This window comes from Cebus imitator, unplaced genomic scaffold, assembly GCF_001604975.1.
Source record: "Cebus imitator isolate Cc_AM_T3 unplaced genomic scaffold, Cebus_imitator-1.0 Scaffold41, whole genome shotgun sequence".
NCBI classification, from domain to species: domain Eukaryota; kingdom Metazoa; phylum Chordata; class Mammalia; order Primates; family Cebidae; genus Cebus; species Cebus imitator.
In genome coordinates, this window is record NW_016107356.1 from 1,384,764 (window position 1) to 1,400,238 (window position 15,475).

The following is a 15,475-nucleotide window of genomic DNA, read 5'->3' on the forward strand; positions in this document are numbered from 1 at the left end:
GGATCTATAGTTTCAGTTACAGTTTTCCTTGTAGAAATAGCAGCTTTTTACTTAAGTTATTAAACCTTGAGGTCACTGGTTTAGTTTGGTCATTATAATGGCTGCAATAATTCTTATAACCATTTTATGGAGAAATCTCAAAGTATGGAGCTCTGAATACAAAAGCCATCTCTCCCACTCACTGCTGCTGTGTCCCTTCAAGTCCCTCTGCTGGGTGCAGGGGTCTTAGGGCACGCTTTGATTTCATACATTTTTGGACAATTTCAGAATTTGGAATACACTGTTTTAAAATGTTGTTTCCACCTGATTGAACATCCTTCTTGCTTTCTCCACAGTCTGGGCTCCAACAGGTGGAAATTAGGGAAGGCGTGGCAGGTGCTGCTTGCAGAAACCCCACCTCTCCGATGCTGGGAACTCTTTGCTGGCTTTTGAGGGATGTAGTGGGGGCTCTTTGGAGAGTCTTAGGGACCTCTTGCCTGTACAGCCCTTGGCCCTTGGCACAGGTCTGCAGCTGCTTAAACCTTCCCTGCCCCCACCTCCACCCCGCCACCCTCCTGCCTTTAGCTCCCTGGCAGGTGTCCACCCATTGGCAGTTTCCTTCTGGGTCAGCTTGTCCAGAGGTAGCCCTCTTGCTGAAGCAGGGAGAACTGCCGACTGCTGGTGGCCAGCCACCTTACATGGGGTCCACTTGACCCTTGGGAAGCTCATCTACTTGGCATACCTGGGACTGAGAACACAGCATCTCGCTCCTGCTCTGTGTTCAGTGTCACAGCAGCATCCAGCACTTGTCTGGACGAGCGGATTGGCAATAGTCAGATGAGAAGCAATTTCCAGCATTGAACTTGTAAAGAAGAGGGTGTGTAGGAGCCTCTGCCAACTGTGTAAGGAAATTTCTTGCCCCATTCCCTAACTTTGGCAGGAGAAAGAAGGGGGGAAATTTTTTTTTTATGAGATGGTCTTGTTCTGTTGCCTAGGCTGGAGTGCAGTGGCGCCATGACAGCTCACTGCAGCCTTGACCTCCCAGGCTCAAATGATCTTCCCACGTCAGCTTCCCAAGTAGCTGCGACTATAGGTGGGCACCACCACACCCAGCTAATTTTTAAAATTTTTTGTAGAGATGGGGTCTCTCTATGTTGTCCAGGCTGGTCTTGAACACCTGGATTCAAGCAATTCTCCTGCCTCAGCCTCCCAAAATGCTGGGATTACAGGTGTGAGTTACTACACCCAGCAGAAAAGACTCTTCACCATGACAATTTTCTTAGAATGGTGTGTGTTATGTGTGTGTGTGTGTGTGTGTGTGTGTGTGTGTGTGTGTGTGTGGTGCTGGGGTTGAGGAGGATAAAACCCTCTAAAACAGCTTCTGCTGGGAAGCTGACTCTTAGCAAACCCCTTAGGGAGTGGCAAGTTCCACAGCTGGCAGTTCTCTGAGCTTAGAATGAGGCTTCTTTTGTGCCTTTTATTCTTAGCTGTGGGTCCTTAGTCTCCAATTCTGGCACGAGGCACCTCACATCATCTTATCAACGTAATTGACAATAATGGAATTGGCTGTGTTAAGCCAACAGATGTGCAGTTGCAGTGTAATTTCACACTCCTGAACCTCATTGAGCTCAGTCGACTTATCTGATCATGTTGAAAGGTACTGCTTTCACCAAAAGGAATTTAAATCAGAAGATGTGGCACAAGAAGTGTTGCGAAAGAAGCACCAGAAGCCACTCAACCTAGCAGCAAAACAGTAGGAATTCAAGAAACACTGTCAGGGAAGAGGACAGATGTGAAAACTGTTTATTCATACAGAGGAGGTTCCCAGCCACGAGGCACCCGCAGAAAAGCACATCACTTCTGTTACAACACATGAGACATGGCCGTCACTTCGCAGCTGCGGCAAATCCTAACTCGCCCCACAACACATTCATCTGCCCTCTGACCATCATTCAATGTCCCTCCAACTTTATTCAAGTCTTCTCCTTAAAACTGTTTCCTAATCTCTGTGCTATGAATGGTATTTTCTTAACACATAATTTTGTAGATAAGGAAAAACGATTAAAGTGTCATTATTTGGTGCTTTTTTTATATGAATCAAAGATCTGACATTATTTTTCCCTCAAGCCAGAAAACAATAGGAGAAAGCACGAAGACGTCTCATCCTTAACGCAAGCTGTTCACATGCAAGTCGCACAGGCTGGCTGGCTCTCCTCGCACCTCCGGTCACTTGGCCTTCTTGCCGCCTTTCTGGGACTCCAAGGCGGCCATCCTCGCCTCCTCCTCTGGGATGAACACGCTGATGGTGAAGTCGCTGGTCTCTGAGCCATACTTGTTCTTCACAACCAGCCCGTATTTGCCCGAGTCATCCGTGCTCACACCAGTGATGGCGAAGTATGCGGTCTTCCCGGCCTCAAACTTGAGGGTGCAGTGGTCATCTGAGGCCAGGGCCTTCTCATTCTTCAACCACGAGACCTCTGGAGTCGGGTCTCCCCACACGTTACAAGTAAGATTAAGGGCCTGCAAGACAGGTTTTACGGGACAGAATAAGATAAATCAGATTTAATAGATGCAATGTCAGCCATCTTGCTGGCTGGTGGCTTGGCATGAGCAAAGGGAGGATAAATAAAAACCTCCCAGACCAGGGTTTAAAGTAGTTATATGTATGCACCCATGTGAGTTACAGTTTGAAATAACATTTGAGGAGGTCTCCTCAAGGCCTTTTTGTGCTTTCTGGCTTCCGGAATGCTTCTTATCAAAAACACGTGAAGGAGTTTCCGTGTATTTCCCATTTTCACTTTCTCTTTAAACATATAGATCCTTTTGCTCTCTTGTGGCATTTTGGGTTCTGTCTCAGTAAAGAAATCTCATTGCTGTAATTGCCACCTGCTCACTTTGCATTTTATTTGCGTCAAAGAGCCCAGCAGCAGAATCATAGCAGCTGCTTCAGATAATGTTACTAATTTTCAAATTCCATCACCTTCTTTCACTTCTCTCCTCAAACCCCATCCAATCTGTTGCAGTTGCAGTGGTCCCCTACCAAAATGCATTCCTAAAGAAAAGATTCCCATCTGTGCTGAAACCTGATTCTAAAAGATCGATATTCTAGATATACATGTAGATACAAGGTCTACAGTTCTATCTACCTTACCTTACTTTTTGTTAATTGAAAAAATTTAGATAATTGTAAATTCACATGCAGTTGTAAGAAATAATAAAGAGATCTATAAGAAATAATAAGGAGATCTGGTGTGCCATCTACCCAGCTTCCCCAGTGGATTTTACAAAACTGCAGTACAATGTCATAACCAGTATATTGACATTGATGCAATCCACTGACCTTATTTAGATTTCTCCAATTTTACTGGCACTGATTTGTTTTTGTGTGTGTTTCATTCGATTCAATTTACAGAATATTTTCATCACTATCAGAGCCCCTTGTGTTGTCCTTTTATAACCACACCCACCTCTCCCCTCCGACTTCCAACCCCTGTTTCTAATCTCTGGCAACCACTCATCTGTTTTCCATTTCTAAAATTTTGTCATGGCAAAGACATTATGTAAATAGAATCATGCAGTATATAACCTTTCAGAATAACCTTTGTAACTCAGCATAATTCCTTGCAGATTCATCCAAGGTGCTGCATGTATCAATAGTTTATCCCTTTTTATTGCTGAATAGAATGTCATAGTATGTTTATACCCTTAAGATTCACCTAGGCTTTCTCCAGTTTTGAACTATGATGAACTAAGTTGCTATGAACATTTGTGTACAGGTTTTTATGTGAGAATAAGTTCATTTCTCTGGGATAAATGCGCAGGGATACAATTGCAGGGATGTATGATAAATGCATGTTTCATTTTTCTCTTTCTTTAATTAAAAAAAAAAAGCAAATAGAGATGGGGTCTTGCTATGCTGACAAGGCTGGTCTTGAACTCCTGGCTTCAAGCAATCTTCCCATCGTGGCCTCACAAAGTGCTTGGATTATAGGTATGAGCCACCATGCCCAGCCCATGTTTTCTTTCTTTTTTTTTTTTCCCCAGAAATTACCAAACTGTTTTTCTGAGTGGCTATATAATTTTGGCTTAGATTCCCACCAGAACATACACGTGATTCACTTTCTCCACAGCCTCTCCACCATTTGTTGTACACCAGCCGACCCAGCTTCTGTTCTTTATTACAGCAATTCTGATAGGTGTGGAGTGATATTTCATTGTGGTTTTAATGTTCACTTTCTTGGTGGTTAATGACTTCACATTTTAAAATTCCATTCTTGTATTTTTCTCTTACTAAAATCCAGAGGTGATAAGGAAAGAACTAGAGCTCACAATGTAGAGAGAAAGAACACCCTTCTACATATGCTTCTAAAGGGTCTTACATGATTATTTGTTACACCTTTTGTAGGCGTATCATTTAAAATAGGATAGATTAAGAAATCTGTTTTTCTCCCATCACTAATTAATATTTCTTATTGAATTATCCTACAAATACATTTCAGTCAAAAAAAGAAGTGTCCAATTAGTATCCTTAAACACAATAAGCAGATTAAGTATATGCTTTTGGAAATTGTGATTACTTGGGAGTTAAAGCTTTCAACAAAATCAAATGAAAAGTCTCAAACACTCCCTGACAGTCTAGTGGTTAGGAAAAAAAAAGCAAAAAAAAACAAAAACAAAAAAAAAACAAGACTCCCAAACACCTTAGGTATTACAGAAAACTCTTATCTATTCTTAAGATTTGAGTTCTGCATTAAAAAGTACTTTCATATACATGCTCTTTCTTAATTCTCAGTATGACCTAGTGAGTTGTATATGTTTAACCTTGTTAGGTGAGGAAAATGGAAACGAGAGTTGAAGAACAAAAGAGCCCTGCAACGGTTGAGCTTAAAGTCCACGGTGATTATATTTTCCACCCAGGAGGAAACACAGCTGAATGAAACCCACCGCTTGCTAAAGCATTTCCACATGCCTGGCTTTGTTACCCGAATTCCAACCACCCACTGTATGTCTTCACTGCCCTTTGAAGTAGAAAGTTTGTTCCACTACAAATGTCTCTACCCTAGGACTGGTACACTGAACTTGTTTTAATTTATTTTTTGTAGAGAGTGTCTGTGTTGTCCAGGCTGAAGTGAAGTGGCATGGTCATGGCTCACTGCAGCTTTGACCTCCTGGACTCAAGCGATCCTCCCACCTCAGCCTCCAGAGTAGCTAAGGCTATAGGTGTGCACCACCACACCCAGCTGAATTTTTAAAATATTTTTGTAGAGATGGGGTCTCATTATGTTGTCCAGGCTAGTTTGAACTCCTGGGTGTAAGCAATCCTCCTGCCTTGGCCTCCCAAAGTGCTGGTTTATAGGCATGAGCCACGATACCCAGTGGCTCTAAACTTTTTAATGAAACATAAATATAAAAAAAGTGAATCTAGGTTAGAAACTATGTTGGTTTGCTCAGACTGTGTCTAGTTAAATGAAAGTAAGAAAGGCCTCATTTGGCATCTTTATCTTACAGGGGCTCTTTGGAAAATGCACAGTACTTGTTCAGGACATGTTTCAGTGGTTTACCGAAAATTTACAATGTTGTAATCTCTTGGAGAGATTATTATAGAGCCAGATTACATCAGTTTAAAACCAAATGGAAAGAAACCAGAGGTGCATGTTCTTTTTTTTTTTTTTTTTTTTTGAGACATGGTCTCTATTATCCAGGCTGCAGTGAGTGGTGCGATCTTAGCTCACTATAACCTCTACCTCTTGGGCTCAAGTGATCTTTCCACTTAGACTCCTGAGTCGCTGGGACTACAGGTGTGCACCATTACATTTGGCTAATTTTTGTATTTTTTGTAGAGATGGGGTTTCGCCATGTTGCCTAGGCTGGTCTCAAAACTCCTGAGCTGAAGTGATCTGCATGCTTTCACCTCCCAAAGTGCTGGGATTACAAGTGTGAGCCACTGCACCCGGCCTAGGGGCACATGTTCTCAGGATCCCCCGGAGCTCTGTCACAGGGGAAAAAAAAATAATAAGAAAGAAGCCTGTTTTCTTTCCTTTTCTTTTTCTTTTTTTTTTTTTTTTTGTCTGTTTGAGTCTCGCTCTGCCACCTAGGCTGTAGTGCAGTGGCATGATCTTGGCTCCTGCAGCCTTTGCCTCCCTAGTTCAAGCCATTCTCCTGCCTCAGCCTCCCAAGTAGCTGGAACTATAGGTGTGCACTGCCATGCCCAGCTAATTTTTGTATTTTTAGTAGAGATGGGGTTTCACCATGTTGGCCAGCATGGTCTTCCTCTCCTGATGTCATAATCCACCCGCCTCAGCCTCCCAAAGTGCTGGGATTACAGGCGTGAGTAACTGCGCCCAGCCAAGGCTATTTTCAACAGAACTAGAGCCTATAGAAATTTCCATATTCCACTCTGTTAGAGGTAATTTCTTTCTTCAATTTTATTTGTCATACAGTTAACACAGAATATTTTCAGTTTCTCATAATTTTAAAGGGTGACTCTTGAAAGATATTACATATATCTATTAGAGATAAACTTTTATCCTGATGGTTGACGTATAAAACATTAAAATGATTGGAAAACAGACTGATTTTTTTTTTCTTCTTTGAGATGGAGTCTGGCTCTGTTGCCTGGGCTGGAGTGCAGTGGGGTGATCTCGGCTCACTATAACCTCCACTTCCCGGGTTCAAGTGACTCTCCTGTCTCAGCCTACCGAGTAGGTGGGATTACAGGCACTGCCACCATACCCGGCTAAGTTTTGTAATTTTAGTAGACAGGGTTTCGCCATGTTGGCCAGGCTGGTCTTGAATTCCTGACCTCAGGTGATCCTCCTGCCTTGGCCTCCCAAAGTGCTGGGATTACAGGCATGAGCCACCCAACCCAGCCAGAAAACCGACTGATTTTTAACCTTGTGTTTGGTTACTCTGGTCAAGTATAAGCAAGTGGAATAAGATGAAGACAGTGGGCTGTTAAGTGTATCTTACAAGAAGGAACGTGGTCTGGGGTGCTGGAACATGTTCCTAGTGCAGAAGGATCAGGCGCAGGTGTGCTTTATGCTTACCTTCCCCTCCTGGATGGTGACCACATCTGGGAGACCTCCCAACACTCGGGCACGATCTGTAAGCATAGGCATTTCAGGTTAATCACTGCAGTGGCGAGGCCAGCGGTCATACTCACAAAACCACCTGGGAGGCTACATTTGCAATTTAGTTTCCCTCTCCTGATAGTTCTTTGATACAGTTTTCAACATGCAAAAGAAGAAAATGATCCAGGGATTCAGGATTTTTTTTTTTTCTTGAGACAGAGTCTCATTCTGTCATCTAGGCTGGAGTGTAGTGGCATAATCTTGGCTCACTGCAACCTCCGCCTCCCAGGTTCGAGCAATTCTCCTGCCTCAGCCTCCCAAGTAGCTGGGATCGCAGGCATGCACCACCATGCCCAGCTAATTTTTGTATTTTTAGTAGAGATGGGGTTTTACCATGTTGGCCAGGCTGGTCTTGAACTCCTGACCTCCAGTGATCTGCCTGCCTCTGCCTCCCAAATTGCTGGGATTACAGGTGTGAGCCACCACGCCTGGCTGGATTCAGGATTTTAATCCTTCTTTACCCGTATTTTGTTTGTGTGTGTGGATGCCTGTGTCTGTACCTAAAATACCAGTGTGTGACAGCTTTGTCATATCAAGACCTGCTCTATCATTTTCATGGCTATTTTCAGGCCTGGGCCTTCTGTAGCTTAGCAGGGTTAAGCTCAAGTAAGGAGAACAGATCTTTATGGGCAGCCTCCAAGCCTAGCCTGGCCTTTTTTGTGGATTTCCATATGATGAGATAAGGCTGCATAATGGAAGGGCGGTATGCTAGAGACACTGGTGGATCATGCAGATGTAAGCATTTTTGTTTTTAAGAGACAGGGCCTTATGTTACCCAGGCTGGTCTTGAACTCCTGGGCTCAAGCGTCCTGCCTTGGCTTCCCAAAGTGTTGGGATTACAGGCGTGAGCCACCAGGCCTGGCTGTAAGCTTTCTTTGAGGCTTTCTCTAGAGGGCGTCTCCCTTTCTTGTCTCCTGGTTGTTCTTGGTAGTGCAGTGCAGGCCACTGTGTATGGCTGTGAGTATAAAGGCCCCCAGGTGAGGGGATGAGGCACAGGATAGGTGCTGAGATCCTGGGATGGTGCCCTTGTTAAGTTCTGTGCTCTGGGCATGACTGCCTCAGCCCCTGGAAAGGGCACCTTTCTGTCATTCACTCAAAGGCGTTCTCTCTGGCATGAACACAGCAGCCACCTCCCTCTTATTTTCGACCTGGTTCCGTTAATGTGTGATTCTTGGCACTCCTGTCTACAATTCCATTCTCCACTAAGTGAGGCTAAAGCTTTGCTTTTGGTGAAACATGACAGCGTTCTACTGCTGATTCCATTATGTCACCTATAAGCCTAACCCTCAACTGGTTCCCTGTGTGACATGCTGTGTGACACTGGGCAGCTCACTTCACTGTGTTGGGCTCAGTCTCCTAATTTGCAGAATGGGACGAGGGGTTGCATTAGACTTGGGGGTACTATGATTATTTCTGAATAATGCCTTTTAGCCAATCAAATGTTGCCTTTTCTGATACTACCTACGTCTTGCTTGGGCATGCCTACATGTGCACTGGGGGGGATGGCAGGGAGCCGCCAGGAACTTGTGCCTTATACAGGGAGGGGCCTGGCCTCCTCAGCTCCATGGTAGCCCTGGTATTCAATTGTGAGGGGGAAACCTGCTTGGAGAACCCCTCTCTTTCCTGAGAGCTTTCCTTTCACTGAATACATTCTGCACGCCTCACCCTTTAACGTGTCCACGTGCCTAATTTTTCCTGGTCATGAGACAAGAACCTGGATTTAGCTGAACTGAGGAACAAAAATCCTGCATCAATTTGAAGCAAGTGTTTCATGGCTTAAAAATGTTTACAAACATGGAGCTAGAAGAGCTCTAAGATTGCCTCCAGTTCCAAAGCATTCATGAACTCCTTGCCCACAGAAGAGTTTAAGAATCTGCAAAGACAGAAGACTGCTTGTGGATGTAGGCTTTGCTCAGTAGCAAACAAGAACGGCTCCCTCTTGTTCAATACCCGTAGCTTACCTTGTGACCTCTGGTGCCCCTGTACCAGCCTCTGCTGCTTACCCCTAGCTGCAGCCCACACATGCAGGGCCTGAGCAGGAGGGGGGAAAGCAGAGAAGGGAGTGGAGTGCAACAGTGCAGGTTTCAGGTTCAAAGTTTAAAGTTCCATCCAAAAGCACGTGGAGCCCTGTGGGGAGGGATGACTTCCCTTCTCGATCCGTCCCCCTGTCCCCTTCACATCCAACTCAGGTGAGCTCTACCATTTTAGCCCATAACAATTTTAAAATTCTGGCTCCCACTGGCACAAAGAAGCTGAATTAGTATTATGGATTAGTCACTGACTCCTATGGTCCTGTAAGACTGTCTGAATTCTTCTAAAAATCTCTGTGCATGAAACAAACAGCTCACGGAAGTGCAGCAGTGTATGTGTTTCTGGGTACACAAGCAGACCTGACAGACTGGTGTTGGTTCTCTTGGACTGTGTCTAGTTACATGAAAAGAAGAACAGCCTTATTTGTGTTCCCAGGAAAATGCACAGTACTTGTTGGGGACAACTTACAGTGAATTACCTGATATCAAATTTACAATGTTTCTCCTTTTTTGTTGTTTTGTTTTTGTTTTTGAGACAGAATCTCGCTAGTTCAAGCAATTCTCCTGCCTCAGCCCCCTGAGTAGCTGGGACTACAGGCGCACGCCACCATGCCTGGCTAATTTTTGTATTTTTTCGAAGAGATGGGGTTTCACCATGTTGGCCAGGATTATCTTGCACTCCTGACCTCCAGTGAACCACCTGCCTCAGCCTCCCAAAGTGCTAGGATTACAGGTGTAAGCCACTGTGACTGACCCTTACAATGTTTCTTTTCTCCAATATATATACATTTTTATGAAACATTGTCCTGCAAGTGACTAACAACCTATTTTATGATTTGCAGCCAAGAGGTTTCTCAGGATATCTGGGTCTTAGCTCAAGTCAAGGGTGGGGTGACATTCTTTACAACATAATCTGAGACTTTATTTTCACAGACATTCTTAATCAAAAGACTAAATTGAAAACATATGTAGAACAGCTAAGATTTAAAAAAGAAAAAAAAAACACTTCCACTCTCCTCCATCTGTAGTCATAATAGCAAAATAAAATTATCTTTTGAATCTACACCAGGAATTCATGTGAAAATGGTTTACTTACTTTTCTCGGCAATGGCAGCTTGTCTGTGGTTGAGAGAAACGCACAAACAGACAAACAAAGAAGAAATCTGTGTTAGTATTACTTCAAAGTAGCGAACCTTGATGACATTTTCATTGCCTCAGGAACATTTCACCTTTCCATATAATAATGGGAAGTGCTGCTTCTACTGTGCTTTCTAAAATAAAAGTCTCTTTCTAACTCTCAGAGGGGTGAGCAGTAAGCAAGTTTCCAGGGAATGAGTGCATGCAAGTGGCATTTGTTAGGACAAGGGACTTACTTCAACCTCTGGAATTCAGCATAGGCCTCATCATATGCTTTAAGAGAAAAAAGAAAAGTTAGAATTTTCTCAACCAGAATTGATGACACATAGGAGCCAATGAAAATTTACAACTGGAGAGCACTGTGATCTGTCCAGACATGACTAAACCAATTTTGATTAAGATTCTGCCTATGTGTTCACTCCACAGCTTCATGCACTTAACAAGGCCAGGAGGTACTTTCTAGGCACAAAATATGAAATTGATTTTAGAAGCTTTCGACTCACCAAGAGAGCTTCAATCCCTCAAACAGAAAGGCAAAGATTAGTTCCAACAAAGAAAAAGTGGAAATAAAAGTCTGTTTCTTTTCTTTTTTTTGAGACCGAGTCTTGCTGTGCTCAGGCTGGAGTGCAGTGGTGCAATCTCGACTCACTGCAACCTTCACCACCCAGGTACAAGCTGTTCTCCTGCCTCAGCCTCTCAAGTAGCTGAGACTATAGGCATGTGCCACCACACCCAGTTAGTTTTTGTGTTTTTAGTATAGATGGGGTTTCACCATGTTGGCCAGGATGGTCTCGAACTCCTGACCTTAAGTGATCCACCCGCCTCAGCCTCCTAAAGTGCTGGGATTACAGGCATGAGCCACCCTGCCTGGCCATAAAAGTTTATTTCAAAGAAAAGCTAGTTGTTGAGTAAACATCCTGAGTGTCAAAACAAAAACAAAAACTTTCTCTTACTAAATTATCCCAGACATCATAGCCTCCCAGATAGGCAGTTAGCTCTCTTTCCGTTATGCTGTCTGGTCTACTTGGGCAAAAAGGTACAATGAGTTACTGTAATCACAGAGTGTGCTGGCGCTTGCCTGAAGCAATGTTTCTTATGTCATGATGGAGAGGAGATGAAAGGCAAGTGGGACAAGAAAATCAGACCTATATAGTTCTCAAAGCATTTTTTTCTTCTGTGCCTGCAGAGTAAGCCACTTTGATTAAAGACTCAGGCAAAATGGCAACTTCATTTTTTTTAAGGGATAGGGTCTTACCATTGCTCATGGTAGCCTTGAATCCCTGGGCTCATGTGATCCTCTTACCTCTGCCTCTCAAGTAGCTGGGACTACCGTATGTGCCACCACACCTAGCTATTTTTAAAAATTTTTTATTTTGTAGAGACAGGGTATTGCTATGTTGTCCAGGCTGGTCCAGAACTCCTGGGCTCAATGGATCCTCCTGCCTCAGCCTCTCACAATGTTGGGATGAGAGATATAAGCCACCATGTCTAGCCGGTAGCTTCATTTTGAAATCTCTCTCACCTCATCTTTAATCTCCTCAGTGGTCTAGGAATCATAATATTTTAAGTCTAGAGAATGTTTAGATAATACTAGCTTATTCCCTCATCTTACAGATGGGGAAAGTAAGCATAAGGCTAGGCTTAAAGTTGCCGACCCTGATTTTTTCTCCTCTGTAAAATGAGGGGTAGACTAGTTAGGTGGACCCAGGCTGAGGTCAGTGCTTCTTCTTGTCCCCACACCACTCGGAGAGAGAGGTGGGAATGGCCGAGCCAATCTATGTTGGTGGCAGTGGCAATGGTGGCAGGACAATCTACAGCCTTTTCCTAAAAAGGGATTTCAGGGTGAGGTAGTTAAATAAGCTTTGGTGGACCAGAGAGTAAAAATAAAATTTAAAAAAATTTAAAATTTTCCACCCACTTACTGCTTCCCTTTTCCTATTGTGTTTCAAATCGTCAGATGGAGTGTGGAAGAAATCCCCTGTTACTGTGCGCGTGTGACGCAGGCAGAGTGTGTCCTAGAAAGTCCGCATCCCTCGGGAGCAGCTGCTCCCATTACTGCAGGTCCTGTATCGAGTCTTTCCAGTCACCACGAGTGGGTGGGGTGAAGGCAAGGGGATTCAGCACCAAAAACACTTCAAGCAGGATGGAGTGCTATGCTCTAAATGATGGATCCACTCTCTGAGGCTGAAAAAACCTGAGTTATTGCATACTGAGATTGCATTTTTTTTTGAGACGGAGTCTTGTCTGTAGCCCAGGCTGGAGTACAGTGGTGCAACCTTGAATCACTGCAACCTCCGCTGCTTGGGTTCAAACGGTTCTCCTGCCTCAGCCTCCCAAGTAGCCGAGATTACAGACATGAGTCACCATGCCTGGCTAATTTTTGTATTTTTAGTAGAGACGGGGTTTTGCCACGTTGGCCAGGGGCTGCTCTCGAACCTCTGACCTCAGGTGATCCACCTGCCTCAAACTCCCAAAGTGCTAGGATAACAGGTGTGAGCCACAGCACCTGCCTGAGACTGTATTTTAAAATGAAAAAGTAGAGGAAAAGTCAGTCCACAGTTTCCTTTATTAACTCTTAGTACAGTATAGACAATATTAAATTTTTTTTTTTTTTTAAAACAGAATCTCACTCTTGTGATTCTCCCCGCCTGCAGTGCAGTAATGTGATCTTGGCTCATGGTAGCCTCAACCTTCTGGGACCAAGTGATCCTCCTAGCTCAGTCTCCTGAGTAGTAGGGATTATAGGCATGTGCCACCACACCTGGCTAATTTCTTAAAATTTTATTTTTGTAGAGCTGTAGTCTTACTATGTTGCCCAGGCTGGTTTTGAATTCCTGGCCTCAAGTGATCCTCTCACCTTGGCCTCCCAAAGTGCTAGGATTAAAGGCCACTGTACCTGGCCGACTAGTTTATTTTTCAGGAAAGAATAAGATGAAGAGTGTAGTTTTGAAAAAACAATAAATGATGGCTCAGTATTTTTTAATTTTTTACTTATAACTGAGCATTTTTAAAATTATTTATTTATTTTAATAGAGACTGGGTTTCGCTGTGTTGCTCCGTTGGTCTCGAACTCCTGGGCTCAACTATTTTTCTGCCTCCTAAAGTTGCTGGGACTACAGGTGTTGTTGTAGAGATAAAGTCTCACTCTGTTGCCCAGGCTGGTCTTGAACTCCTAACTTCAAGCCATCCTCCCTCCTCGGCCTCTTAAAATGTTGCGATTACAGGCATGAATCACCATAACCAACTCCCTTCATTCCTTTTAAAAGGCTCACTCATCTAGAGTAAATTTGAATCTGCAAAATATCTGTTTACCTTGTCCAGAAAGATCCACTGTCTTCTGATGTCCAGTTTTGCCATCAAAGAGCTCCATGATGTACTTCCCTTTGTCATTTGGGGTGGGCTCATTGATTTGTAGCCAGATCTGCTCTCCTGTAACCCCGGTTTTAACCCTGTCTGAGTACTTAATGGCAGTCCCACTGTGAAAATCAAAGAAAACATCCTTAGTGTTTGCCTCCATACAGTGCTGATCTTTACTTTGTCTCTTATTGAAGCTCTTGCCATAAAGTTTTGTAGGCTTTTAAAAAACAAGGGATTGGCTAGGAGCAGTGCCTCATGCCTGTAACCCCAGTCCTTTGGGAGGCCAAGGCAGTGGATCACCTGAGGTCGGGAGTTTGAGACCAGCCTGGCCAACATGGAGAAACCCCATCTCTACTAAAAATACAAATCAGCGGGGCTTGGGGGCGCATGTCTGTAATCCCAACTACTTGGGAGGCTGAGGCAGGAGAATTGCTTGAATCCGGGAGGTGTAGGCTGCAGTGAGCCGAGAGCACACCACTGCACTCCAGCCTGGGCAACAGAGCAAGACTCCATCTCAAAACAAACAAACAAAACCGAGGGATCTCTATATGTTGTTCTGCTTCAGAAAAATTGTGGGCCATGACATACAGAACTGGGATTCCAAGGCCCAAGTTCTGACAGTCTGAACATTTATTAATAACTCATTATAGGCTGGGCATGGTGGCTCGTGCCTATAATCCCAGCACTTTGGGAGGCTGAGGGGGGCGAATCACAAGGTCAAGAGATCGAGACCATCCTGGCCAACATGGTGAAACTCCATCTCTACTAAAAATATAAAAATTAGCTGGGCATGGTGGTGCACGCCTGTAGTCCCAGCTACTCAGGAGGCTGAGGCAGGAGAATCGTTTGAACCCGGGAGGTGGAGGTTGCAGTGAGCTGAGATCGTACCTCTGCAGTCCAGCCTGGCAACAGGGCAAGACTGTCTCAAAAAAGAAATATAAAAAATAAAAAATAAACTCTTTATAGCAGTCTGGGGCCCAGTGCAAATCACAATACTAATACTTCTCAGTGGTATTAATTATCTTTGTTTTTGTTTGGGTTTATTTGTAGGACTGGGATAATGTATAAAGCTAAAAGGCCAAACTACATATTATTGTACTGCATATTTCATCTAGATAATCTACAGCTATAAATCAGATTTTACAAGCTAGCTGAAAAACACGCTTATGGAGGCTCACCTGTGCCTGACATCTATTGACGTATTTTGTTACAAAGCTATTTAAAATAGACAAATATGCACTTGGTAGGAGAGCCAAGAGTGGCAGAGTTGCTGCCAACATGAGTGAGTCATGTTCTCTGCCCCAGGATGTGAGTTTCTCAGAATTCTACAGTAGGTCATGGGCAGGCTCATGCAATGTGTTTTCTGCAAGAATATAAGGAAATACAGCCCTTTGTTTTGTGATCTTATGGTGTAGAAATGCTACAGATATAGATGAACTAAGAGAAAGCTAGGTAGATATACTTTTAATTATGTTAAAATCAACTTTATGAAGAAGTTATTAAAAGTGAGGAAATGTTTAAAAAGTGGTATGCAAAATAACATTATTATAGTAACCATCATGCATAGAAAAAAAAGCTAGAAGGAAGTACCCTAAAATATTCAAAGTATGGCTGGTAAAACTATGGATACTATTATAATTTTTTCTAATGTATATTATTATAAATGTATTTTCTGAAGCAAGCATTTCTTATGTCTGTTGTAATAAACAAAATGAACTTTAGAAAAAATAGAAAAGCAAAATTTCTGGCTAGGTACAGTGGCTCACACCTGTAATTCCAGCACTTTGGGAGGCCGAGGCAGGTGGATCATTTGAGGTCAGGAGTTTGAGACCAGCCTGGCCA

General features: G+C 43.5%; 1 protein-coding gene across 1 annotated transcript in view; it reads right to left on the reverse strand.

Annotated features, from left to right (window-relative positions):
- Positions 1 to 1,758: 1,758 nt before the first annotated feature.
- MYOM1 (myomesin 1) overlaps positions 1,759 to 15,475 on the reverse strand; it is a 168,465-nt gene continuing 154,748 nt past the window's right edge. The window contains exons 34-38 of the mRNA XM_017526074.2: positions 13,589 to 13,752; positions 10,513 to 10,549; positions 10,236 to 10,258; positions 7,026 to 7,081; positions 1,759 to 2,499 (exon numbers count right to left, since the gene is read on the reverse strand). Coding sequence (XP_017381563.1) covers positions 2,206 to 2,499; positions 7,026 to 7,081; positions 10,236 to 10,258; positions 10,513 to 10,549; positions 13,589 to 13,752 — 574 coding nt within the window. The 3' untranslated portion in view covers positions 1,759 to 2,205. The remainder of the gene's footprint in view (positions 2,500 to 7,025; positions 7,082 to 10,235; positions 10,259 to 10,512; positions 10,550 to 13,588; positions 13,753 to 15,475) is intronic.